Source organism: Polypterus senegalus, chromosome 17 (genome assembly GCF_016835505.1).
Source record: "Polypterus senegalus isolate Bchr_013 chromosome 17, ASM1683550v1, whole genome shotgun sequence".
Taxonomy (NCBI): domain Eukaryota; kingdom Metazoa; phylum Chordata; class Cladistia; order Polypteriformes; family Polypteridae; genus Polypterus; species Polypterus senegalus.
The window spans coordinates 18,457,724-18,483,381 of NC_053170.1; the positions used below are offsets into that span (position 1 = coordinate 18,457,724).

At 36.7% G+C, this 25,658-nt stretch overlaps 1 protein-coding gene across 3 annotated transcripts in view; it reads left to right on the forward strand.

The window, feature by feature from the left end:
• The window catches only part of si:ch211-278a6.1 (SRC kinase signaling inhibitor 1), a 234,677-nt gene that overhangs the window by 96,502 nt on the left and 112,517 nt on the right, over nucleotides 1–25,658 (forward strand). For 2 of the 3 annotated variants that reach the window (XM_039739277.1, XM_039739278.1), the window contains exons 3-4: nucleotides 15,972–15,998; nucleotides 22,573–22,605. In XM_039739277.1, coding sequence (XP_039595211.1) covers nucleotides 15,972–15,998; nucleotides 22,573–22,605 — 60 coding nt within the window. Of the gene's footprint in view, nucleotides 1–15,811; nucleotides 15,860–15,971; nucleotides 15,999–22,572; nucleotides 22,606–25,658 lie in introns of those variants that run through there. The other variant, XM_039739279.1, reaches the window with a different exon arrangement.

The following is a 25,658-nucleotide window of genomic DNA, read 5'->3' on the forward strand; positions in this document are numbered from 1 at the left end:
AGAGGACTCCTAGAATTCCTTCAAAAAGTGTCAAGAACGATGGTATAAGTGTCTTTGAGGTGAGGGAGATTAATGGCAATGTGTCTTACTCTAATAATTTTATCAATTTAAACATTCACCGTGCTTTTTTGATCACACCTCATACTTCACTCTTAAAAACTAATATCACTAATTGTATTTACTAAATTGGTAATGAGATATTTAATTTTTATTGATTTCATTCAAATTGTTGTCCAGTTTTATTGCTAATTCCTTGTGCAACGTAATAAAGTAAGCAGCATTCTTATTAACAAGAATATCAACTTTCTAATAAATGCGTTTTCCTCAGATACATATTTTAAACATATGGGAAACATGATGGGACTGTACATAGTAATGCTTTCTGGGTTCAGTTTTCACTGTGCAGGTGGTGCTTTATTCCCATGGATTTTTTAGGTGGTAGAATTGCGCAGTATATTAGATTACTTCACGACTCTAAATCAGTCCATCAATACATGCCTGTTTACTGCCTTACCTAAATATAAGCTTTGATATACTGCAATTCTATAACAGAGTAAACAGATTCTGAAAATGGATATATACTATAGATGCTTTGTGTAAAAATATAAATCATATATTATAATACAGTGCTGTTATACCATAAACAGTTTTAAGTAAAAATTTGTATTTGCAGCATGATCAAACTGAAAGTGAATATATGCAGAATTCCTGTGAATTTAGATAAGCTGGCTATCAGGTGTCCCTGTTTTTTAAATACTCCAAAAGAGCAGAATAGAAGATTACTAATGGCCAGGCCCTTTCTCTGTCTTGCTTTCCATTCAACCCCCTCTCTCACTCCCTCCTCCCATCCTTAGTCTGCCACACATAAACGCTGCAGCGAGAGACAGGTGGAGTCTGCAGTTGCCTGGGCAACCCCTTCTCTTATAAGGAAATCAATGCTATCACATTGCAAAGGTCAGATTGGAAATGGAGGAATTGCCGTTGCTACAGAATATGGAGGAATCCTATACTATTAACATGAAATAAACCACACTGTCAGCACAAGATACAACAAGAAATAAATAAATGATCAAACCTGACGAGCTGAGCTGAGAAACGAGAGAAGAGAGAGGAGAGCAAGGTAGGGAGGGAAAGACAGAACTACGCAATCCAACATTCAACAAACCACTGGAAAATCAGGAGACACTGTCTGCACCAGCTACTGTTGATGAGCTGAATTTAAGGATTATTTAAGGTGGAGCTTTCTGATCGTTGAAGCAGAGGGAGGAGGAGTTCAATAGATGATGCAGCACAGGGCCACCTGAAGTGAGTGATGAAGCCTTTTATTAAAGTATGGCAATGTCAGGGCCGGATTCAAGATCAGTATAGATCTCCATTGCACAGCACTGCCAAGTGTTGCAAGTAATGAACCCAAGTAATTTGCCTATGCCCACACTGTGGAAAGGTGACAATGTTTGCAATGCATGTAGGATTCACTCGAGTGCTATATATTTAAAACTAAAACAATGAAAATGACAGTCAAGTTATTGTATGTAACTGCAGTGTTTCTGGTGTCCATAGAATTTTTTTTGGGATTAACAATGAATACCGCAATATGACATTTCACTTAAGGCAATCTGTATGACCTCACAGGCCCTAAACATGAATATGGACACTAGATCCTGTTTTACACCTTAGCATTCTGTTAAAAATAACACATTCCATGAATTCCTGGTTTTGGAATAAGGATGTTAGAGTTAGAGATTACTCTGATTTATTAACTCAATAGTCAAACACTACTTACAGTTATTATCTTCCTGCAGACTCGAGGTGTCTACATATACTGTGTAGGTTTTGTGTTATTTACCATCTGAACACCGAAATGCAACTCTCAGCATCCAGTGTATTGCACTGACATGGCCGTTTCCTGCTGCTAAGAATCAGACAGTAATCTGACAGCCCATAGTGTCCAATAATTCAACAATTTGAATCTAAGAGGTTTTAAGAGAGTTTTGCATGTCACATTAGAATTTTCATAGTATTGTAACAATCGCCAGTCAAATATATGACATGGGCTGATAAAGCTAATTTATTTGTATAAATATACTTATTTCAAGAAAGGAGTGGCCTGCAAAGAACTCACAAAACAAACAAAACTCTCGCAAGTGAAATCTTTTTAGCAGTGTTAACAGTAAAGCTTTCATAGGTATTAGATAATGCTTCGGGCTCAACTTGTAATGTATTAAATTACCCAGTACAGTCAGATTTAGATTTCCATACCACAAGTAAATCTAAATTTTGAAGCAAATCTTTCTGTTTCTGTTAAAGGCTGGTTAGGTCAGTAGGCAGTTAAATATACATCCAGTAAGATTTTGTTACAAATTCTACATTTTGAAACTACAATACCATTACTAGATCAGTGGTATGTCGGTAACTTACTGAATATTTCAGTATTGGTCAGGACCAACAAGCTGTGGGATAAAAAATATAACATTCTGTTTGTATCCTGCAGTAAGCATATTAGATCATAGGTCTGTATCAGCAATAAATGATCAATATCTTGATTTATCCAAGTACACTGCCATAGTTTCAGAGTTTATTTTATTGTAGGTAGTATTATATTCATTAGTTGCCTGTTAGTATTACAGATTTTGGTAAATTAGTACTTATATTGCCATCTCATTTTAATCAGTCCATCCAACCCACATATGTCTTTTCATGTTTGCAGGGAACTGGAGCTTTTTTCCAGCACTGGGAACATCATAGGCACATCAATAGATGGGCATACATATAATACGCTTGGACTCATTCAAAATGTATAGTCATCAGAGGACCTTACCTTAATATATGTGTGATCATGAGGACCTGAATAACCTGGGAAAACTCACATGGACAGAAGGGAAAATGTAAAAGGTCAAGACAGACAGTATCAGGGCTATTATTTCAGGCAATAAACTTGGGTGTTTTGGGGTTGCATGAGAAGTGTCCATTGTTTGCTTGAAATGGAAGAGTAACTCTGTTGTTAGATATTAGGAGATCGAACACTGCTATACTGCTGACATTATCAGTCTTTTTGCTGTAGACTGTACACCACATTGTTTTCTTAACTCATGGTAGTACGTTTTTTGTTTAGATCGAATGGAGTCTTAGAAACTGAGAGTTCAATAAAATAACATAACATTCTTGAACCTGTTTAATCCAACTCAGTGTCATTTGTACCAAAAAAGTCTAATTTAATTACATGCTAAAGAAACAAAAATAAATATTTCACTGTAGGGGCTTCATTAGGTATGTCAAACAAATGAATTACAGCATCCTTTATTTCTTACTTGTATAGTATATTCTAATAAATGTGAAAAGAGAATAATAATCTATATGGTAATTTTTATATCCCCTTGTACTATACAAAAGTTAGCAAAACCTGATTGCATCTGATGGATACACAATACAATATACTAAAAGTATCATTAATTTTAACCTTCCTTTATTTAAATGCCCTAACCACCTTCAGTAATAATTTAAATGACTCAAGGAAGGTAAAACAAACTATATACAGTGCAGTGTACGTAATTAAGGCTTGTATTCTGCAGTCCCTTTAATTTTTCTCATCAATGGATAACAGATAGCATGTTGGAATAGAGAACTTTTTTAAATACTAATAGCAAAGTTATAAATTAGAGTGATCATTTTAAATTCTCAGATACATTATTATGCAGGAGTAAATCAAACTTGTGAACCAATAAAGAAAAATGCAGGACACTTAGAAACAGAAATGGTTCAGATTTCTTAAGGGACATTGGTAATGTGATCAGTTTAAATGATGCAATATTGAAGATGGTGATGAAAAATTCATAGGAAATAAAAGTTGTTATGCTTGCAGATGATGAATATTTATAAAATAAATGTACAGATGCAAGTAAAGACTAAATGGTCTGAATGTCTGCAATTTTTAGAACAATGTGGAACAATGTTTTTTTCTATGAAACTTTTATTATGAACAATTTATAATATTTGATGTGCACATAGAATTGATAATTATTTTTCTGTACAGTAGATTGGTATCAGAAACACAAAGTCAAGACATAAAGTTTGAATGCAGGAGAGACTGGACCCACAATGATGTCAGACATGCTACCATATGCACTGTTCTGCATTTGTTGTAGGCTGTCAATAAGATGTCCCTTTCCAACGACTAAATGTGAAACATCATACATATATATACAGGGTGGGCAAAAGTAGGTTTACAGTTGTGAGTATATGAAACAGAGTTAATTCTTGTTTTATTATTTATTTGTTTTATTTCTCTTCTTCTTATTATTAAAGTGTGCTTGAGTGTATCAAGTAGACTACAAGAATGTGTAAATAATTAAGGCTGGCAATTTGAGCACTTATGAGATTCGCTGTGCCGTTGTGACATTCTTTTGAGTTAATGAAGTTAATAAAGCTGATGTAATACTCATATATTTATACATATATACTGTATTTATATATACTGAATTTATGTAATGTGTTTACATCTCACGCCTTTAGCAGTTCTGTCTGTATGCAGTACAAAGACACTATATTTTCTGCCTGTGTGTTGATTTTTTTCTGCTTATAAATGAAAGAGTATCAACTACATTGTGACAGCTCAGTTGCAAGAAAACCTCAGTAGACTAGAAGACTCTGTTGTAGGTGATGCAGCTGTTTAAGGTACACACTGTACCTTGCAGTCCTAAATACTTTACTGAAGAATTGAGTAGGTGGCAACTTATTTCTCTAGACTGTTTTTGTTCTTGATGTCTTAGACATTCCTTATGTGCAGGTTACTATACGATTATCTATTGCCAAAGCACATGACAATTCTGTGAGCTTGAAAGGTTGTGTCCCATTGCTTGGAGGGCTTGTTTAGCTAGCAAAAGTAGTAAAAAAAAAGTTACAGATGCTAGATAGCACAGTCAGAAAATGATAAAGGAGATCTGTAGAAGTGTAGCCAGGAATAATGTGTGGTGCACATCAGCCTTGTAATTAGAGGAACTATGCTAAAATACTGGGTCTCATTTAAAATGCTAAGACTGATGGGACATTTGCTTAACAAATTATGTTAAAGGTTAGAAGCTGTAAAAACTGTACTGTCTGTTCTTTAGGTTTTAACATAGTATGGGTCTTGTGAATACTGCATATCCTTTTGTATAAACTTAGAGAAATGTTCAGGAAGTTATTAGTTAGAATATTAGTTAGGACATTTTTTTTCCAAATTTATACAGAACATAAACGAGGAGACATGACAACTAGAGTTATATAAGCAGTTGTGGTTGTTTTAGTACATTGTGCATTTGTTGCACTTGAAATAAGAAACGATTTGAATATTTTCCAAAGAAATTTTTTTTTGCTTTAATGCACCATTTCATTTTTGTGTATCATGTATAATAAGGAGGATCGTTAATTTTTCAGTTTTATTAAATCGATTAAATTTAGTAAAATAAAAATCTGAATCAAAATAAATTTCTATTTTTTTTGTCTAACATAAACTAACTCTTCAAAGCAATATGTCAGTGGTCAACCACTGTGTTTATTCCTGAATAATTTCTACTGAAGATGTATAACTTTATCCTGACAGAGTCCATACAACAGTCTATTTGGTATTAATACCTACTAAATACTAATTTTTAAACAACTTTCTTTCACCGTTCTATGTAATTGAATTCTAATTTATCTATTTTTAGTAGGTTGCATATTGTAGTTTCATTTTAGTTACTGTATTTCATTTTCAAGGAATAGATTTCATTCATACTCATTAAAATATCCTTTTTGGATCAGTAAATTCTTAATCATGTAATTATATTTTCTCAAGCAGCATCAAAATTGTGTTGCTGTACTCATTTGCTATGGTTGTTTCCTGAGTAATTTGTAAGTAGTGTTAGTTTGTAATAATTGAATTTTTACATCTTTATGGCTGCTCTGTAAGACTTTCAATAGATATAGTAGCTGTATTTTGAAAGTATATGTAAAAACCCAGATTTCTCTCTTTGCATTAATTTTGTTACTGACAAATCTACCATACACTATTGGTCTGTGTCTAAATTTTATCAGATATTTTTGTGATAATGCATTGCACTTTATGACATAGTCCTAAATTATATTATTGTTTGAGTTTTTGTACAGCACCTTGTGATGCACATTTTGAAAGCTGTTGTAAAAATAAAGCTTTTTGCTGAATTAAGAACACATATCCTTAACTGTCTTTCAGTTTGTTTTATTAATCCAGGCTCCATTTTCTCGCCAATTGCATGCAAGTCTGCTTCCTTTTTTGCATTTCTTTTACTCCATTGAGCTTCTACTTTGTCACATGCATATCCTTTTTCTGTTTCTCTTTTCTTGCTCATGCACACCTTTCCCCCTTGCCTATTTTCTACTTGAGATTGTGAACAGCTTCAGTAAAATTTGGAAAACTGAGAAATGAACAATCCTGGCAAGTTGTCAGAATAATAACCATGGTACAATGGTCTGCAAAGGACAGGAATGTATTTCAATGAAGTCTTTGCCAATAGATTTAGAAATGTCAGTTAGGATATCTTGATCTTTTCACCTGCCTGGCTGAAATTTAAAAAAAAGGTAGTTCAGAGTAAGATCAGGGAGTTAACTACATGTCTTTCACTTTATCATTTACTTTCTAATGACTGAATTATTTTACATTCATAGGCAGTTAATTTACTCATTACTTTAAAGTGTGTTAAATTCAACTAATGAACTGAAACTGTGGTGTGTTAATCAGAGTCAAGCATGTTCTAGTTTTGCTCTTCAAACTAAACTAGCTCTTCTTTAGCAGTTTGATATTCTGGCTGTGACAGGCACATTTGGAGGCAAAAATAAAAAGGCGCAGATCCATTTTACAGTTGCTCATTTACTTGTTTAAATGTTATTGTTGAGACTATTCCTGTTGGTTGCAAATTGTTTAAGGATTAGTACCAACCGACTTCACTTGTTATCTGTAATCTGACTACGTTTAGTTTACGTGCAACCTTCCTTTTAAAAGAGAACAATGATTTAAACTAGCAGCACATATTATCATCTTGCCTACAAGTCTGTTTGTGTTAAGACTGTCAGTGATGTCAGCAGTTTTATTGTCATGGTGGCACTAATGTTCGTTTTTTACATTGTTGGCTGCTGGCTCAAAAATGTGTTTTCTCATGCAAAGGATGAATGGCTTCAAAATGCTGTGGCGTTCTCTTTACTTGATGGGTAAGATTAGAAAGGCAAACTCATTTGTGCAATATTTACACAAAACAAACTGTGGAGCAGTGGTAGCGCTGCTGCCTTGCAATAAGGAGACCAGGGTTTGAGTCCCGGGTGCTCCCTGCATGGAATTCACTTGTTCTACCCATTTTTGGTTGGGTTTGCTCCAGTTTCCTTCCACAGTCCAAAGACATGCTGGTTAGGTGAATTGCCGATTGTGAATTGGCCTTAGTGTGTACTCGGGGTGTGTGTGTGTGTGTGTGTGTGTGTGTGTTTGCCCTCTAATTCAGTGTTTCCCAACTTCGGTCCTGGGGGCACACTGTGGCTGCAGGTTTTTGTTCCCACCAGCTTCTGTTTTTAATTGGACTCCTGGGCTAATTGAGTGATGTGTTATTTCCCAAGTTCTGAGTTTTGGGAACAATATAGAAATTAGAAAACTAAGTTTGGTAAAACATATATATATATATATATATATATATATATATATATATATATATATATATATATATATATATATATACTGCTCAAAAGAATTAAAGGAACACTTTTTAATCAGAGTATAGCATAAAGTCAATGAAACTTATGGGATATTAATCTGGTCAGTTAAGTAGCAGAGGGGGTTGTTAATCAGTTTCAGCTGCTGTGGTGTTAATGAAATTAACAACAGATGCACTAGAGGGGCAACAATGAGATGACCCCCAAAACAGGAATGGTTTAACAGGTGGAGGCCACTGACATTTTTCCCTCCTCATCTTTTCTGACTGTTTCTTCACTAGTTTTGCATTTGGCTACAGTCAGTGTCACTTATGGTAGCATGAGGCGATACCTGGACCCTACAGAGGTTGCACAGGTAGTCCAACTTCTCCAGGATGGCACATCAATACGTGTCATTGCCAGAAGGTTTGCTGTGTCTCCCTGCACAGTCTCAAGGGCATGGAGGAGATTCTAGGAGACAAGCAGTTACTCTAGGAGAGCTGGAGAGGGCCATAGAAGGTCCATAACCCATCAGCAGGACCAGTATCTGCTCCTTTGGGCAAGGAGGAACAGGATGAGCACTGGCAGAGCCCTACAAAATGACCTCCAGCAGGCCACTGGTGTGAATGTCTCTGACCAAACAACCAGAAAGACTTCATGAGGGTGACCCAAGGGCCCCATGTCCTCTAATGGGCCCTGAGCTCACTGCCCAGCAGCATGCAGCTCGATTGGCATTCGCCATAGAATACCAGAATTGGCAGATGCACCACTGGTGCCCTGTGCTTTTTACAGATGAGAGCAGGTTCACCCTGAGCACGTGACAGAAGTGAAAGGGTTTGGAGAAGCCATGGAGAACATTATGCTGCCTGTAACATCATTTTGGTGGTGGGTTAATGATTGTCTGGGGAGGCATATCCATGGAGGGTCACACAGACCGCTACAGGCTTGACAAAGGCACCTTGGCTGCCATTAGGTATCAGGATGAAATCCTTGGACCCATTGTCAGACCCTATGCTGGTACAGTGGCTCCTGGTGCACGACAATTCCTGGCCTCATGTGGTGAGAGTATGCAGGCAGTTCCTGGAGGATGAAGGAATTGATACCATTGACTGGCCACCACACTTTCCTGACCTAAATCCAATAGAACACCTCTGGGACATTATGTTTTGGTCCATCCAATGCCACCAGGTTGCACCTCAGACTGTCCAGGAGCTCAGTGATGCCCTGGTCCAGATCTGGGAGGAGATCCCCCACAATACCATCTGTCATCTTATTAGAAGCATGCACCGATGTTGTCAGGCATGTATACAAGAACACAGGGGCCATACAAAGTGCTGCGTACAATTTTGAGTTGCTGCAATTAAATTTTGGCAAAATGGACTAGCCTGCCACATAATTTTTCACTCTGATTTTTGGGGTGTCTTTGAATTCAGGGCTCTGTAGGTTGATCATTTTCATTTCCATCAAACGATGTGGCATCCTTTCGTTCCTAACACATTACCCAGTCTATATCAGTATAGATATCCAGGAGGATTTCTTTTTCCCATTGAGATCTGATGTGTTTTCAAAGTGTTCCTTTAATTTTTTGAGCAGTTTATATATATATATATATATATATATATATATATATATATATATATATATATATATATATATATATATATTAATCTGTACCAAGCAGTTATATGGGAATAATGTATTTTTTTTATTTTTAGCAATATTTTCATCTTGATTTTCATTCTGCTTTTCTAGGTGTTCTAATGGTTTAATTAATTCATTATTTACTAATTAGTGGGTCTGCTGCTAAAGTACTTGTAGCCTTTGATTATTCAGTGTTGTTTGCCGGCGTGTCTGCTCTGCTCATTTTTAATTGTCGTTAATAAGATACAACGAAGGGGAAAAGCTGCACAGAGAAAGGGCAAAATATAATGAAATCAAAAAAAGAGAATTAAGTATTTAAATCAATAGCAAAAGTAGAAATATTTCTAAATGTCTTATAAATGTAAAAATCATGTTTCTGTGCTTATCTGAATGTAGAATAAAAGAAAAATAATCCCCAATTAAATGAGATCAATGTTATCAGGTGTTGTCACTGATTAGGAATCTGGTTGGAACAAAAACCTGCAGCCACATTGTGTGTGTCCCCGGGACCGAAATTGGGAAAAACTGCTCTGATGGACTGGCGCCCTGTCCAAGGTTTGTTCCTGCCTTGCACATTATGCTAGCTGGGATAGGTTTGAGAAGACCCTTGTGACCCTGTTTAGAACAAAGTGGGTGGAAAATGACTGACCATGACTGGAAAAAAAAAAAAAGTGGTTTCTTATTATGCAACTGTACAGTAGCAACAGAGAAATAATGTACTGTGACTAAGAATGGGGGAAAGTTCAAAATTTTAATCTTTTATTCACTCAATATACAGTAGAATTTTTCTAAACTAAGCGTCCATAACTAAATAGGAAAAAAATATTTTATATTACCTAAAATTAGAAAAACTAAAATTTTCTTTATGTGGAACTCTACAGTGTTTCTCTTAAATTTGGCATGATTTCATTAATGTCATTGTAATTAACTTTGCTGAGCTCCTGCTTTTGTTTAAAGTTTAAGTCCGAACAATATATTCGATCTCTTTTCGCTGTTCCATTATTTCACTAAGCAATAATTTCCATTTGTTTGCGCTAATGCGATCTTTACTATCATTTTTTGAGACTTTCAAATTTTAGTACTTTCATTATCTCTACCCTGCTCTTCATGTGTATCATGCCACCGTTTTTGAATTCTTTACGATGTTCTACTTTGTCATCTACTCTTTGTCTTTTACTTCCGGCCCCGGGCGTGGTTAAATCTCTTGGCACAAAGTCTTGTCTCGCAGGACATGAAAGTATCTATCTGAAAAAGTCACGTCTCGTCCCAGGCTAAAAAGTCCTGTCTCGCTCCAGTACTTTTTTATTATTATAATATATATATATATATATACTGTATATTTACTATATACTGTATATATATATACTGTATATATACATATGTCATTTGGTTATCTGGAATGGATAAAGAATAGTATTAGTCTAGAAAAATAAATAAATACATACATACATAAACTATGCATGAAAAGCAGAAGCAAAGCAAATTGATACAAATGGATGAGTAGCAACTCTACTTACTAGAAGTTTGGGCACCCAGTGTGCCTAGCTATCAGGTGTCTCTCTCATTCTTGCTTTGTGATTCTGAGCTGATAGGCTCTTGGTCCAGCATGGTCTATGGAATGATATTGATAAAAGGGCGGAGAGACAAGCCAATTCTGACATGTCTCCATATTTAAGCTGGCCTTGTTCTACTTCACTGCATCCCTTGGACTAATGGGATGTCATAGTTTAGGGGCCAGCTCCCTTCCTGTATCCTGGCCATATACCTGTGAAGCAATTCTACCTAGGTATAGCCTTGAGTATATTCTCAAACCTTCTGCCAATCAATGTTCCACCTGTAGTCCTGAGCTAAAGTAAAAAGTGACTCCTGTCTTTTCCGTGTCTGCGGTCTGAGCTAGTGTAGTTACTCACAAGGCCTCAAGTTTCACTATTAATCTAGTCTTGACTGGTTTTGTAGGCACTAGCGCAAGCATAGCAAATAACACTATTTATGACATTCTACATTTTTCTAGCATATTATTTATCACTACAGAAGCGTCTTCCTATTTTTTATATATGAAATATAGAATATAAAATGTGAAATGACACACAACATAACTGTTAAAAGTCTATCTTCATATCACCTTGTAAAAAGCAAATAAATAAAAGCCTTTAAAAATGTTTCACTTGCAGTAGTGGAGACACAGTATCACTAAGGTTTCAACCTCATAAAGAAAGAAAGCTAGATTCTTTTGTTTGCATATAATTAAATTTTTTCTAAGCACTGTCCTACAGAAGATATTTTGACAATTATTTGGACATCCCTTCTGTCAAAAATGGACACTTTTTCACAATCCTGTGAAAAAGTATTGCCCTTCCCTGATTTTCCTATATTATTGCACATTTTTGATACTGAATGTTTTTCAGTTTTTTGCAATCAATATATAATAATATATAAATGATTTCTTAATGAACAAACTACAACTTGTTTTACTTACATCATTTATTGAATGAACTGGTACTCTGTGAAAAAGGGTAATTGATCCCTCACAATTATACAGTAAATAGATAGATAGATAGATAGATAGATAGATAGATAGATAGATAGATAGATAGATAGATAGATATACTTTATTTGTCTCTAAGGGGTAATTAAAACCTTACAGAGGTGCAAGAAAAATATAAATATTTTAACATACCACAATCCCACCAACAAACACAAGAACTTCTGGCTTGGAGACTTGGATAGTAAGAATGCTCACTGAGATTTTCAGATTATTTATGAAAGTATGTCAGTCCACACTAAAACAAACGAAAACATATGTAATGTAGATGTTTACCTCCACTGGAAATTGTAAATGTGCATTGTCAGGAAAATCTTTTTGCCCATATATGCAGCTGTCTTTTTGTGCATGTATGCAGCTGTTAAACCATACAAAATGTAATTTAGATTCATACAGGTAAGCAACACAACAAGTGCCATATAAAGGAATTATATGCCGCTGTTTTGGAATATGGTTTCATATATATATATTTAATGCAATTCTGACCCATCCCTACACAATATTTTAGAGAAACTAGGAATGATGAAAGCCTTGATCAAGTAGGCAAATACAATCAAACCAGCTAACCAATGATTCACGTGCATGGTATCACTGAGCTGTTACTAGAATGTTAGTTGACATGACAAACACATTACACCTCAAAATTGATTAATTTGATGTACAGCCTGTATTTTAGTTCCATTTTAAAAGGGCCAATGCTGCATTTTTGCACTGAAGAACTTCTTTGGTTTTCCTTTAGCTTATTTAGCGTACTTGTTGTCACTTCTCAGGGAACTGATATGTCAGCCAAGCTTCACTCCAACATGCTTACTGTGCTGGAAGTCATTTACCGACAGCGAGACGCTATGTCTGGTTTTTGTATATTGTGGCTGTACATACATAAAACATAACATGTTTTTACCAACACAAAAAGGCAATTTGCGGCAGTGTCCGGATCTCTTTAATTAATTAGAGCACTTGATTGCATTCATATTGCAATAAGGGCATCTAGCGAGAGAATGAGGCTGGTTTGCTAACCATAAGCATTTGCATTCCATTAATGCACAAGTCATCTGTGTTGCCAAGATGAGACTGACAAACACTGTGGCTTGGTGGCCTAGGTCAACTTGTGCTTCATTTATTTTGAGGTAAAGTAGCTTTGGTAGTTACAATAGTACTAAACATGGTAGCTGGCTTGTTTGTAACATAACTGTCTAACCCTTAGTTTTTCATATGCTCTGTACTATTCATTGCAACAGCAATCATGCCATTAAATGTGCTAGGTAATAGCGCCTACCCACTCAAATGCCTTATGCCCTTCCTTGACTCCCAGAGTTCTGTGGAGAGGCATTATAATACTGTGCATAATCATGTGTGCTCAGTTGTTGAGCATAACCAGATTCTCTTGAATGCAGGTGGCAGCATCTTGAGGCACCAGGAGGGAGGCTGCTGTACCAGCCAATGAAGTTCAGTGGCATTGTGATTGCATATAAGGTTGATTAGCATGCTCCATAGAAGGTTATTTCAGGGCGGCAAACAGGTTGGGTGCAAGGCACATTCATAAATGCAATTTACAAGATGGTTGTGATTTAATTGTGTAGAAATGTGCATATGTCAGGTTTTATAAATTACCTTGTTTTAGCGTGTACATTTTTCTGATTTTTTTGCATATAATATTTTCACTCTCGAATACATGCAAAGTTTTATAAATGAGACCTCTGGAGAGCATTTTCCAAACTCTCCAGTTTTCAGGAGTTTAACACTTTGGGGTAGCCTGTGTTTTTAAACAAAATTGTAGTAGTTTGGACATATCTTCTTCTTTTGGCTGCTTCCGTTAGGGGTTGCCACAGCGGATTATCATTTTCCATATCTTTCTGTTCTTTGCATCTTGCTCTGTCACCCCCATCACCTGCATGTCCTCTCTCACGACATCCATAAACCTCCTCTTAGGCCTTCCTCTTTTGCTCTTACCTGGCAGCTCTGTCTTTAACATCCTTTCCCCAATATACTCAGCATCTCTCCCCTTACATGTCCAAACCAACGCAGTCTCGCCTCTCTGACTTTGTCTCCCAACCGTCCAACTTGAGCTGACCCTCTAATGTCTTCATTTCTAATCCTATTCGTCCTTGTCCCACCCAATGCAAATCTTAGCATCTTTAACTCTGCCACCTCCAGCTCTGTCTCATGTTTTCTGGTCAGTGCCACTGTCTCCAACCCATATAACATAAATGATCTCACTACCATCCTGTAGACCTTTCCTTCCACTCTTGCTGATATCCGTCTGTCATAAATCACTCCTGACACTCTTTTCCACCCATTCCACCCTGCCTGCGCTCTCTTTTTCACCTCTCTTCCACAATCTACATTACTCTGTACTGCTAACCCCAAGTATTTAAACTCATCCACCTTCACCAACTCTACTCCCTGCATCCTCACCATTCCACTGACCTCCCTCTCATTTACACACATGTATTCTGTCGTGGTGGTCCTACTGACCTTCATTCCTCTCCTCTCTAGAGCATATCTTCACCTCTCCAGGGTCTCCTCAACCTGCTCCCTACTATCGCTACAGATCACAATGTCATCAGCAAACATCATAGTCCACGGGGACTCCTGTCTAATCTCGTCTGTCAACCTGTCCATCACCATTGCAAATAAGAAAGGGCTCAGAGCCGATCCTTCACGTAATTCCACCTCCATCTTGAATGCATCCGTCACTCCTACCGCAGACCTCACCACGGTCACACTTCCCTCGTACACATCCTGTACAACTCTTACATACTTCTCTGCCACTCCCGACTTCCTCATACAATACCACAGCTCCTCTCGAGGCACCTTGTCATATGCTTTCTGCAGGTCCACAAAGACGCAATGCAATTCCTTCTGGCCTTCTCTAAATTTCTCCATCAACATCCTCAGAGCAAACATCACATCTGTGGTGCTCTTTCTTGGCATGAAACCATACTGCTGCTCACTAATCATCACCTCACTTCTTAACCTAGTTTCCAGTATTCTTTCTTTAGTAGTTTGGACATATCTGATCCTTTTAAAATAGATTGATTTAACATGGGGCAATTACATTTTCGTGCAGTGTCAGCTGTTGTTGGATAACTTTGTTTGTGTTTCTTATCTAGATTTTTGTTGAAGATGACATTCTGTGGCAAATATTTGCAACAATAAAGAAAACTGGTAGTGTCAGCAATTATTTTTCCTCAGGACTGTAATTGATCAAAAACACTTGTGTTAGATTATTTGGTGTCTAAAAAGTGGCCTTTTAGAACTAAGTAGAGTCTTTATTGTGTTTATTCAACTAAATTAGTGAGTCTTGCCTACTGCTGTAATATGGACTCTAGTCTGCACAACTCTGTGATGGAAAAAGTGGGTTCAGAATTCAGATAATTGAATTAATGAGTGAACAAAGGTAGATAAATGTTGAGATGGAATGAAGCTCTGGTCAGGGATGGTCTCATTGCTGCTAGGATAAGGTTTGAGTCCCTGCAGACACTAGTGAAAAGAAGTAAGGTAGACAAAAAGGATGAATGGATGGCATTAAGCTACACATTTCAAACGGACAGAAGATGGCAAATATCTTCATGAAACTTTTTGTGCATGTTAATCTAAAGTACAATACATTTTCCACTAAATATGCATCAATTTAGAATCAATTGACATAAAAATAATGTGTAACTTAAAATGTGACTATTTCATGATCAACTATTGGTTTTCTTGAACACTACTGTTTGAACATATAAGGAAATAATGAAAAACATGAGTGTAAAAGTCCCTGGCTTGCAGGGTCCATTTTATGCCTGCCTGACATATGCTAATAAATCACCCCAAGGAGCAGTCTTGAAAAGTGTGTGCAAGTGGAATGTGAAAGCTGTTTGTATTGTCTTGTACATGCATGGTTGCCTTGCCTTCTCTTTGTTCATAGAAAATTTACCCTCTTGATTGAAGGAGGGAAGTGAGGAAGTGTTTCTTCAGTGAGTTACTCAGCTCATACAAGTAGGCTGTATTTGCTCTTTATGAGTAAGTAAGAGTGACGACTTCTTCTTACAGCACTTGGCATCAGCTCTTCATTCCTCTTGCAGAGTGGGATGTGTGGAAATGTAACTGTTTCTCTTTTTGTGTCTTTTTCCAGCAGCAGCCAAACTACTGGAGTTTTAAGGTCAGTATAATAAGCTGGACTACTTAGACTACAAACAAGTCAAACTAAAAAATACTTGAGAATGATGGAGATAGATTCTGTAGAGATTTACATTCTTCATTTGTTCTATAATTTATCTAGATGTCAGTGGACTAATTTTTGCATGAAAGAAGCACAGTTTTTGTTAACATATTGTGGTTTTGCTTTCCTTTTTTTGATGTATTTTATGTTGAAACTGCTACGCAAAAATGTATGCTGCTCAAATTGTGCTGTATTATTATTGCAATCTACCTCACTCACATACTTTGTTATTTTTAATTAAAACCTCTTGCTCTATACATTAGACTGAGAGCTGTTGAAATTCTTGGTCCTCTCTTATGCAGTAATTTTCATTTAAGTGAATAGAAATTAATTGAAATTTGACTTTTTACATGATTTTTTACAAATGGGCTCATAGGTGTAACATTTGCAGTTATTTGTGATGCACCATCAATGGAATTTTGCTGTTGGTTTATTCACTAAATTGGAATGTTCCATATCAAGTTTTGAAAATGTTCAAATCAACAAAGTGTATCAGGGAACAATACACTGATCCTCCAAACACCTTGAAACCTTATTTGTGTCTATTTTCTGAAGTTTTGGTGCACTAGCTATAAATTATGAAATCATCAATAGCATGTTTACTATTTATGAGCCATTTCATTGGTTGGATTGTTAGTGTTCTAAGTTGTATTTGTGGAGTGTGATGTGACTTGATCAATGGAAAAAAGACGTTGTTAATGCTGAGCCGGGATCTTAAACTTAGAATGTAATACTGTAAATATACGCAATGTATTTGTCAGTTGCTTGCAGTTTGTAATTCTGATACTGATAAGTGTGAATTTTTAAAAAGGAGGCACTGTGATAAATGCTGCTGCCTCACAATTTCAGAAGACGGGGCTCAAATCCTGGGCATGGTAACTGGGTATATGGGGTATATACTTTCTCTTTGTGTTGGTGTACCAATGCTGCACAGGTTTGGCTGATTGACCACTCCTAATTGGCCTGGTGTGAGTGATTGTGTTGTGTGTATTTGCTTGAGTATATGCTATGATGAACTGGAACCTTGCCCAGGGTTGGTTGGTTCCAGTCTTGTTCTTGATACTGTTAGGCTTTGACCCCATCACCAAACATGATTTGATGAAAGTAGATACATATACGGGCAGAGTGGTGGCTCTGAGGCTGAGGATCTGCGCTGGTATCCCAAAGGTTGCCGGTTTGAATCCCTGTCACTGCCAAAAGAGATCCTACTCTGCTGGGCCCTTGAGCAAGGCCCTTAACCTACAATTGCTCCAGGGACACTGTACAATGGCTGACCCTGCGCTCTGATCCCAAGATGTATGCAAAAACTAACAAATTCCTAATACCAGAAATTGTATATGACGAAATAAAGAGCAAAAAAATATATTAAATATATGAATTAATGAAATCTAATGAATTAAACTTTACATTACTCTATTAGTTTTCTGTATTCCAATAATACTTATTCTCTACATTCTTAGTACTCTGAACAATGACATGAAAAAAATTTTCTAGTATTGCCATGAATGTGTGCGTGTGTTCTCTGTAATGACATTTTAAACACTGTAAGTGGATTAGTTTAACTGTTTCATTTTTTTAGAATATACATTTTTGTAATTTCCGAAGATTTCACGTTTAGTTGTTCATTTAGTATTGTTTTTCTTATTGCCTAGGTATTATTTACTGTACTTAATGGAAATCAGATTTATCCTTTGAAAACACTAACTTAAATTCATTACCGCAGGAGCATTGTAGTGGGGTTCCATATTGTATAATTTCCTGACAGCAGGAGACAGGACAATAGCCATTTGCATATATGCAGTTATATGAGCTCTCAGTAGGAGGTTCATTGCTTTATTTAATTGTTTAATTAACTGTTTGTTTGATTATACACATAACTGGAGGAGGTTAGGAGCATAACCATGTGCTGATAATTACTTGAAGGCAAGGCTATACAAGCAGTTACTTACTGGTGCAAACATCAATTGGAGGACATCAGAGTGAGGAAAGACTATGAAGACTTTGTTTGGGGAGAGACTTTGTATTATTATGTCCTGCATAACGTGGGTAAATGTACTTTTTTGGTCATTTCACATTCTGTTTTTTGTTCCAAACCTGGCATTGTACATTGTACCATTTTGTACAGTACAGTACCTATTTACCATTCCTGTGCAGAAGCAGGTGTCAGTGAACCATGTGATTGACTGATATTCCTTCCATAGTTGTTTTCTTGCTTGAGCTTGTGGCTGCAAGGAAAATCTTTGGCTTTGTGTAACTCAAAAAATGTATATAGATAAAGATAAACTATTAACCTATCTTGTTTGTTATGTGGACTTTGATTCCCTTACGTCAGTTCTAGTCTTTGGGTATATCAGACTTGCTGACAGCAACACAGTCCTGCACAGTTGAGTGTGCTTCTTTTGTGACTGCCAATACGTTTTACCTGACAGAGCCAATGCTGTACATAGGGTCAGCAGGTACAGCGAGTTCAGCATCAAGCTCTGCCCTTTGTTTTTCTTTTTTTCAATTCTGTCATGGTATTTCAAACACAAGACACCAGACAGGAAAGCCTCTTTTTTCTTTGTGAGGTCGGAGACACCTGTTTTTCTTATTCATTATTACTATATTGCTGCACTTCCAGATTAGCACTCATTGGTTGTCATCTCATATGCACATGCAGGGCCTGCCTGCCCCTATAACTCTCACAAACTATGGAAAAACCTAGTATGTCACATCTTTCAAGTTTTTGGCAAATTGATGTCGCCCCTATAATTAACGATCTCTAGATTCTAGATTTCCTGAGCTTCACTTACACAATCACGTGATTGTAATCCAACATTTTCATTGGAAGGCGTCTTTCCTCACTGGTCAGTGGAGGTGCTAGGCTTTTGTCTTGCAGTATGTAAAATACTGGATACATGCTAGCTTCTTACGTCATGCCATAACCAAAGTGAAGAAATATTTGGCCATCACCACAACCTTATAACATCAGGAAAGACCTAGTAACTCCAAAAACTAAAAAAAAACACAATTTTGAAAAAAATGACAGCTACTAGGTTATTCCATTGCACGTGAGAACCTAAGACAATTGTTGGAGCAAGTCACAGACTAGTTAGAGTGAGCCGATGAGTATATCAGAGTATACAACTAGCCTTCAAGGAAACGCGTCACCAGGTGAACTGAAAATCGATAGAAAAGTTGTCTAATGTGACATGGCCTTTAAAAGCAAGTTGATTCCAAGAGGAGCTGGTGCATGGTTTAACAGTCCTAAGCCCTTCACCCAGTTTTGGCAGATGGGCTCATTTTAGCACTTAAAAGTCACTCTATTACAATCTATTTATTAATTAACCCAGATCTCTCCCTTTCTCACAGAAACATATTCAATGCCAAAAGAAATCCTACATATAAAATAAACATGATTTTTTTTTTGCATAATTTTATTTAGTAGTTCAAAATCAGGTAAGTTGCTTTTTTATGTTTTGAAATACAATTAGTCCAAAAATATCAATTCAAGGCATCCAGTATGGATATGCAATGTATAGTCATGTTGCATTCTTTGGTTTTTAAGGATAATTCATCCATCCATCCATTTTCCAACTGAATCCGAACACAGGGTCATGGGGGTCTGCTGGAGCCAATCCCAGCCAACACAGGGCACAAGGCAGGAACCAATCCTGGGCAGGGTGCCAACCCACCACAGGACACACACAAACACACCCTAGGGCCAATTTAGAATCACCAATCCACCTAACCTGCATGTCTTTGGATTGTGGGAGGAAACCGGAGCGCCCGGAAGAAACCCACGCAGACACGGGGAGAACATGCAAACTCCACGCAGGGAGGACCCGGGAAGTGAACCCAGGTCTCCTAACTGCGAGGCAGCAGCGATACCACTGCACCACCGTGCTGCCCAAGGATAATTCAGATCCCACATTCTTGAGTATAAAGTCTTTTAGATTTAGAACTTATCCCAGCAGCACAGAGTACAAGGCAGGTGCCACACTGCACATGGGATGACATTTTATTCCAGTGTCCACTGACACATAACACACACTCATTTTGGGCAAACATCAGGTCTTTAATTAACCAAACATGCTAATCTTTGGCATGTGAGAAAAACCCAACATGACCACAAGAAAAAGAATCCAAATGAAAAAGAAAAAAAAGAACCAATGGAGAAAAAACACAAATGAGTGATTTTTCAAATCACACTTAAACATTGGACTGCTGAATTTCATTCTGATGACAGAGAACTGTACAGAAAAAAAGGATGAGGAGGTTATCTGACAAGTTCAGGTCCTGTTCATGATAAAGTAGAAACAATTTGTAGACACCAGTTCAACATGCTGGTTTTGTAAATCTCATCGGATCTGTGAATTGCCATACCTGGAAGTGTTTCATTGCTCTATATTATAGTGTTCTGCGGTGGGCTGGTGCCCTGCTCGGGGTTTGTTTCCTGCCTTGCGCCCTGTGTTGGCTGGGATTGGCTCCAGCAGACCCCCGTGACCCTGTAGTTAGGATATAGCGGGTTGGATAATGGATGGATATTATAGTGCTTTTCTATAGTCTCTGCAGTTTTACTTTTACTGATTTCTTTGTACTTTTTAATTTCTTTGTATTTTTTGCTGTAGAACATGAATAAAAATTCCAAATTATGGAAAATAATTAAAACTTGAACCAGAATATGCAAGCTCAACACTTACCATCTAGACAGAGACTGGGTCCATTGAAGTGGACAAGATGTGTCTGCTATGTCACCTCTACACTTTGACTAATACTTGATTTTCATAATGTGTTGGGTTTTTACCAGTATGGCTCCTGAGAGTTGTTACCAAATAACTCAAATAGGAATTTTATATTCAGTGCAGAAGTTTTTAGCGTAGACTCCTTTTTGTTCACTGTTCTCCTGCATATCCCATATTCCCATGGCTAGCTGTGTGCATGGGTATCTCAAATTACCTTTCTCATTGGAAAGGCACGCATGGATTTCAGTGGGTTAAGGGGCATGAAATTGTAGGTTGGGTTCCCATAAATGATCAGCTGTTCTCAAGTCTGCAGTCACTGTTATCCCAGTGAATAATATTATTAGAAGGCAATGTAGGCATTGATTGAGAAGAATCAGGCAGCAGGTAATGTTCATGTAATAGTCCAAATGGTTAATACTGGTGTTTTTATTAAAATATTTATTCCAATAATGGAATTTATTTAACCAAAAATATTTTTCTTATTATGAAGTGCCACAGAGCAATTAATTGTTGTGTTGAGTTTTTACAACAAAGTAACGTTTCACATCTGCTGCTGACACATCTTTTATTTATTCATTTATATATATATTCATCAGGGATAACACACTTGAGGTAAATGAATTAATAAAAGATGTTTTAATAACTCCGTAAATATATAGTATTGTTTAGCATGGTTGACTCACAGCTACAGGACACCATGTTCAAATTTCAACCTGGTCACTGCCTGTATTGTGTTTTCACCTTTTTCCTGTTTTGGTGTGAGGTTTTCTTCAGGTGCTCTGTATTTTTTCCTACATCCTAAATGTATGTTTGGTTAATTTGTAATTCTGAATTGCCCTGATATAAAGTGGTATAGACATCGGCATTAGTGTGCCATGTGGATGGACTGTTGTCTCATTCAGGGTAGGTTTGTGCTTTGTGCCAAGTGTTGTTGGGATGGGATCCAGCTCCTTGAAATCCTAAACTGGAAAATACATTAAGAAAATTAATTTGTATTCAACAACAATTATATTTCTTATGGGTTACAGGCACCTTAAGAGAGTTCATAACTACCTTGTACTAATTTTTTATTTCTATAGACTGCCCCATTTACTGAGAGGTGGTTTATGACTTGTTGCTGCAACAATAGAGGCTTTTAACCTACAGATTTATTTTAGCAAGTATGGTACTAAATCTAGAATTCATATAGATGGATCTGGACTATTCCATGGTAAATGTAGATTTATATTAGTGCTTTCAAATTGGTAAAATCAATCAATCAATCCAAATGACACAGTTTTTGCCAATGTGAATTGATCAAAAATGTGTCCTTAACTGCAAAAAGATACTTGTTATGTATGTGCACACTTCTTTATATCTGAATATTGTGAATTATTGCTTCATAAATAAGCAAAATAGTCTCTCTCCGTCATTGGTACACAATGTGCTGTTCCTTAGCTTCAGTGTTAATTGTTAAATGTGCATACCCTGTCCGGATGGGTTTTGTTACCTCAACTCTTCTGTTAGCACACACACTCATTTACTCATGCCAGGCCAATTTATGGTTATAGTAGAGCGTGAGCGTAATTCACTGTCATGCACATTTATGTTGATGCCTTCAGATTTCTGAAGTCAGTTATAATGCATTGTGATGCAGTCTTTTTCAGATTGTAGGAAAATGCTGGAGAGGTAGTGAATGGATTTATTAATGTTAATGTATCAAAAAATATATTTTTGGTTTTGGGGATGCCAGTAAATAATCAGTCAGTTCAGTAAAGCTTCAACTTTATTTTCCTTACCTTTTTCTGTAGATGGGGCTTCCCAGCTGTTACACTAATGTCAAAGTAAGTGAAGTGCACTTGTTTTAAGAAACCGAGTAATGCAATTTATTGTTTAACACATTGTTTATAGAAATAGGTTAACTGCTTATATATCAACATAAAAGATGGGAGTCAAAACAGACGAGACAGACAAAAATATTGTTCGAACGTGTGAAAATGTTCACAAAAGGTACTTTTAACTTCTAAGGGTATTTTTATATTGGTTAGTCCTGAAAATGCCTACATTTTTAGCCTTTTTTACTTGTATACCCTTCAATACATTTAACAGTCACTCATCCATCATTCTCATCACAGACAGCAATGGCTGAGGCTGGCATCCTCAGCTTCAGTATCTAAGCAATGGCTAAGGATTAATACCTCAACTTCAATTCTTTAGCAGTGGCCAGAAATTGGTCAACTCATGAGCTGCTCTCCTTTTGAGATGCCTATATCCTTCAGGACCTAAATTGCTTTCCCCGAAAAGGCAACAACTACATTTTCAAACTACCTTAGCAAAGGCCAAGAGTTGCTTCAAAAGCTGCCGTCCTTCAGGGATGCATGGATCATGAGATGGCGAAGGCTTGCTACCTCAAATTCAGTACCATAGCAGGGGACAGAGGGACACCAGCGTCCTTCAGTATTGTTACCCTTGAAATGGTTGCACAGATAATCTAACAGAGGCCAGGAGGACTTCCTGCTGGGACAAGAAAGAGGTGAAAAATCAAAAAAATCACATTCTTCACTCAGGGAGATGGTATGAAAAACAAGTCAAGTTTCAGTAAGATACTATTCAAACTTTAATTTAGTCATTACTTATGTATATTGGGGTACAAACCATGCATATCAAACACTAAAAGTTAAAATACAAGAAAACATACAGCCTGAATGATCCAAATTAATCTTCATATAGCCAGGTTTGCTTTAGTGTAATAGAGAGAAAGATGTTCATAGGTGATGTTGTATTTTCGTCTTCTGGCAGCAGGTTGTTTTGGTTCATCTTCAGAACATCATATGCCTTCTCTTTCTAATACCAAACACTGCGGTTCACATTTCTCATATTTAAAGCTGTGTCATCTCTCTGTCTTACGAGCTGTATGTTGTCTTTCTCTCTCAAAAGCCGTATATCGTTTGCATCAAGCCAATAGTGGTGTCTTCTCTTATACTTCTCTTATAATGTCTTGGTTGTTACTTTTAGCATGTAATATCAGTCAAAAACTAGACAACTAAGGATTTTTCCTTGGTCTTGCTACTTGCCAACCTGAAGTTATTTGAAGCTAATTTTGAGATACAAATGAAACAACAAAGTTCCCAAATGTCCCTATTTCAAATATTCCTAGAAGCATATATACACTGGTTAGTTTACCTGAAATTAAACATATGCATTTTAATAGACAAAACACTAGCTTTTAACATTTGAATAACATTTGCATGTTTTTCCCACAATTCTTTGCTCTATTTACATGCCTCTTGGAATTCAACACTGTTAAGATACATTGTTATTCCTGATTTGTTTAGCTGCTAGTTTAAAATAAGAACAGTTCTAAAGGCCCCCTTTTCTAAAGTGGCCTTAAACATGGCCTGCAATGTCAGCCTTTCTTGATAGCATGCTCTTTGTCTTAGCCTTTGTAGCTTCTCACCCCATCCAGCTGCTTTCACATTTCCAGGCATTATAATAGCATTAGTAATAGCCTGCTTTTCATTAACTGTCATGCACCTGCATTTGCTTTCCTACAAACCTTTTTAACTAAGCTCCTCTCGAAATACACACAATCACAAGTAACAGTAGTTTTACATTATTAGCCCTACAATAGGTATGCTCTTGATCATATGGTTTATTCACTTAAAAGCTAAATCTTATCAAAATTATTGTAGAGTAACAACACACAAGTTAAATAGTACTGTAGTAAATAGTAACTGTTTAGATAGTTAAATAGTACTACCTTAATAAACTTACTTTTTTTTCTTAATTACAATAAAATGCAGTAAAGGCTGGCTGTTTTTGTTCTTTTAGAGGTTTTCCAGATTGTCTTGATTTTGCAAGCTTTTTTGATTAGCTTTTCACTTTTGCAATCTTATGACGCCACAGTTAATTTTCCCATCATCTAATGCACAAGATTATGAAGGGTAAGAGGAGTAAATTACTATGCTAAGACTCAAAGCTCTAGTTTTTCCAACTGAGTGAAAAATTAGCAAAAACTAGAAATTTACCTCACACACTTGATACATGAAAAAACATCAGGAAAAAAGCATAAAAAAGGATTTAAAGCTTTATTAACTAGAGTTCTAGTTTATTTGGGCACAGATAAACAGTTGTTTGATGTGAAGCCTTTAATTGATGTTGTGCTGAGCTATATGTCATTGTTTCAGGTTCAAAAGACCTTTGTTTGCTGTGCATTACACTGTTAGTGTTTTTCACATGGCCCGTTGTCCAAGTTTGTGATGTAGTGTTTTCTTCCTAACCTTGATTGTAGGCTCCTTGCTGTTTCTTCTGCCACTTTATATGAATAAAGGTGTTTCTGGCATAACAGAGGAGGAGCGGAAATCTCCTTGTTAAAGAAAGACTTCTTCACAGGCAGGGCTCAGTCACTGGCTAAGCTAGGAAGAATGGATTTTAGATCTAGGTCAGAGCCTTCATAAAAAAGGTCCTACAGAGAGCAACTTTCAGTCCCAGACTCCCAAAGAAAGCTTTTTTTCTCTTGGTGTCAAATGAGTAGGTCAGCTTCCTTCTTCAGATAGAAAAAAGAGATGCATATACTGTATGTAATTTTAAGGGACAATGTAGCATATTTTAATCAGATCAAGGTTCTTTTCATGTACACATCTGGCTGTAGCTTATAAGTGCATTATTTTTGATGATTAAGGTGAGTAAAGGTAGAATTATAGCCATCAGGCTCTCTGAACAAGGCTCGCATTTCTCCTCAGGAGTCTGTGCACATGTCAACTTGTCCTTGATTGACATCTCTTGTTATCAGATGAATATCAAAAAGAAAGCTGAGCAAGTCTGCTAGTGCTGCAGCGTAGTCCACAACTTAAAGAAGTACAGGTGAGAGTAGGGAAACTGGGTTTTGAATGTCTGC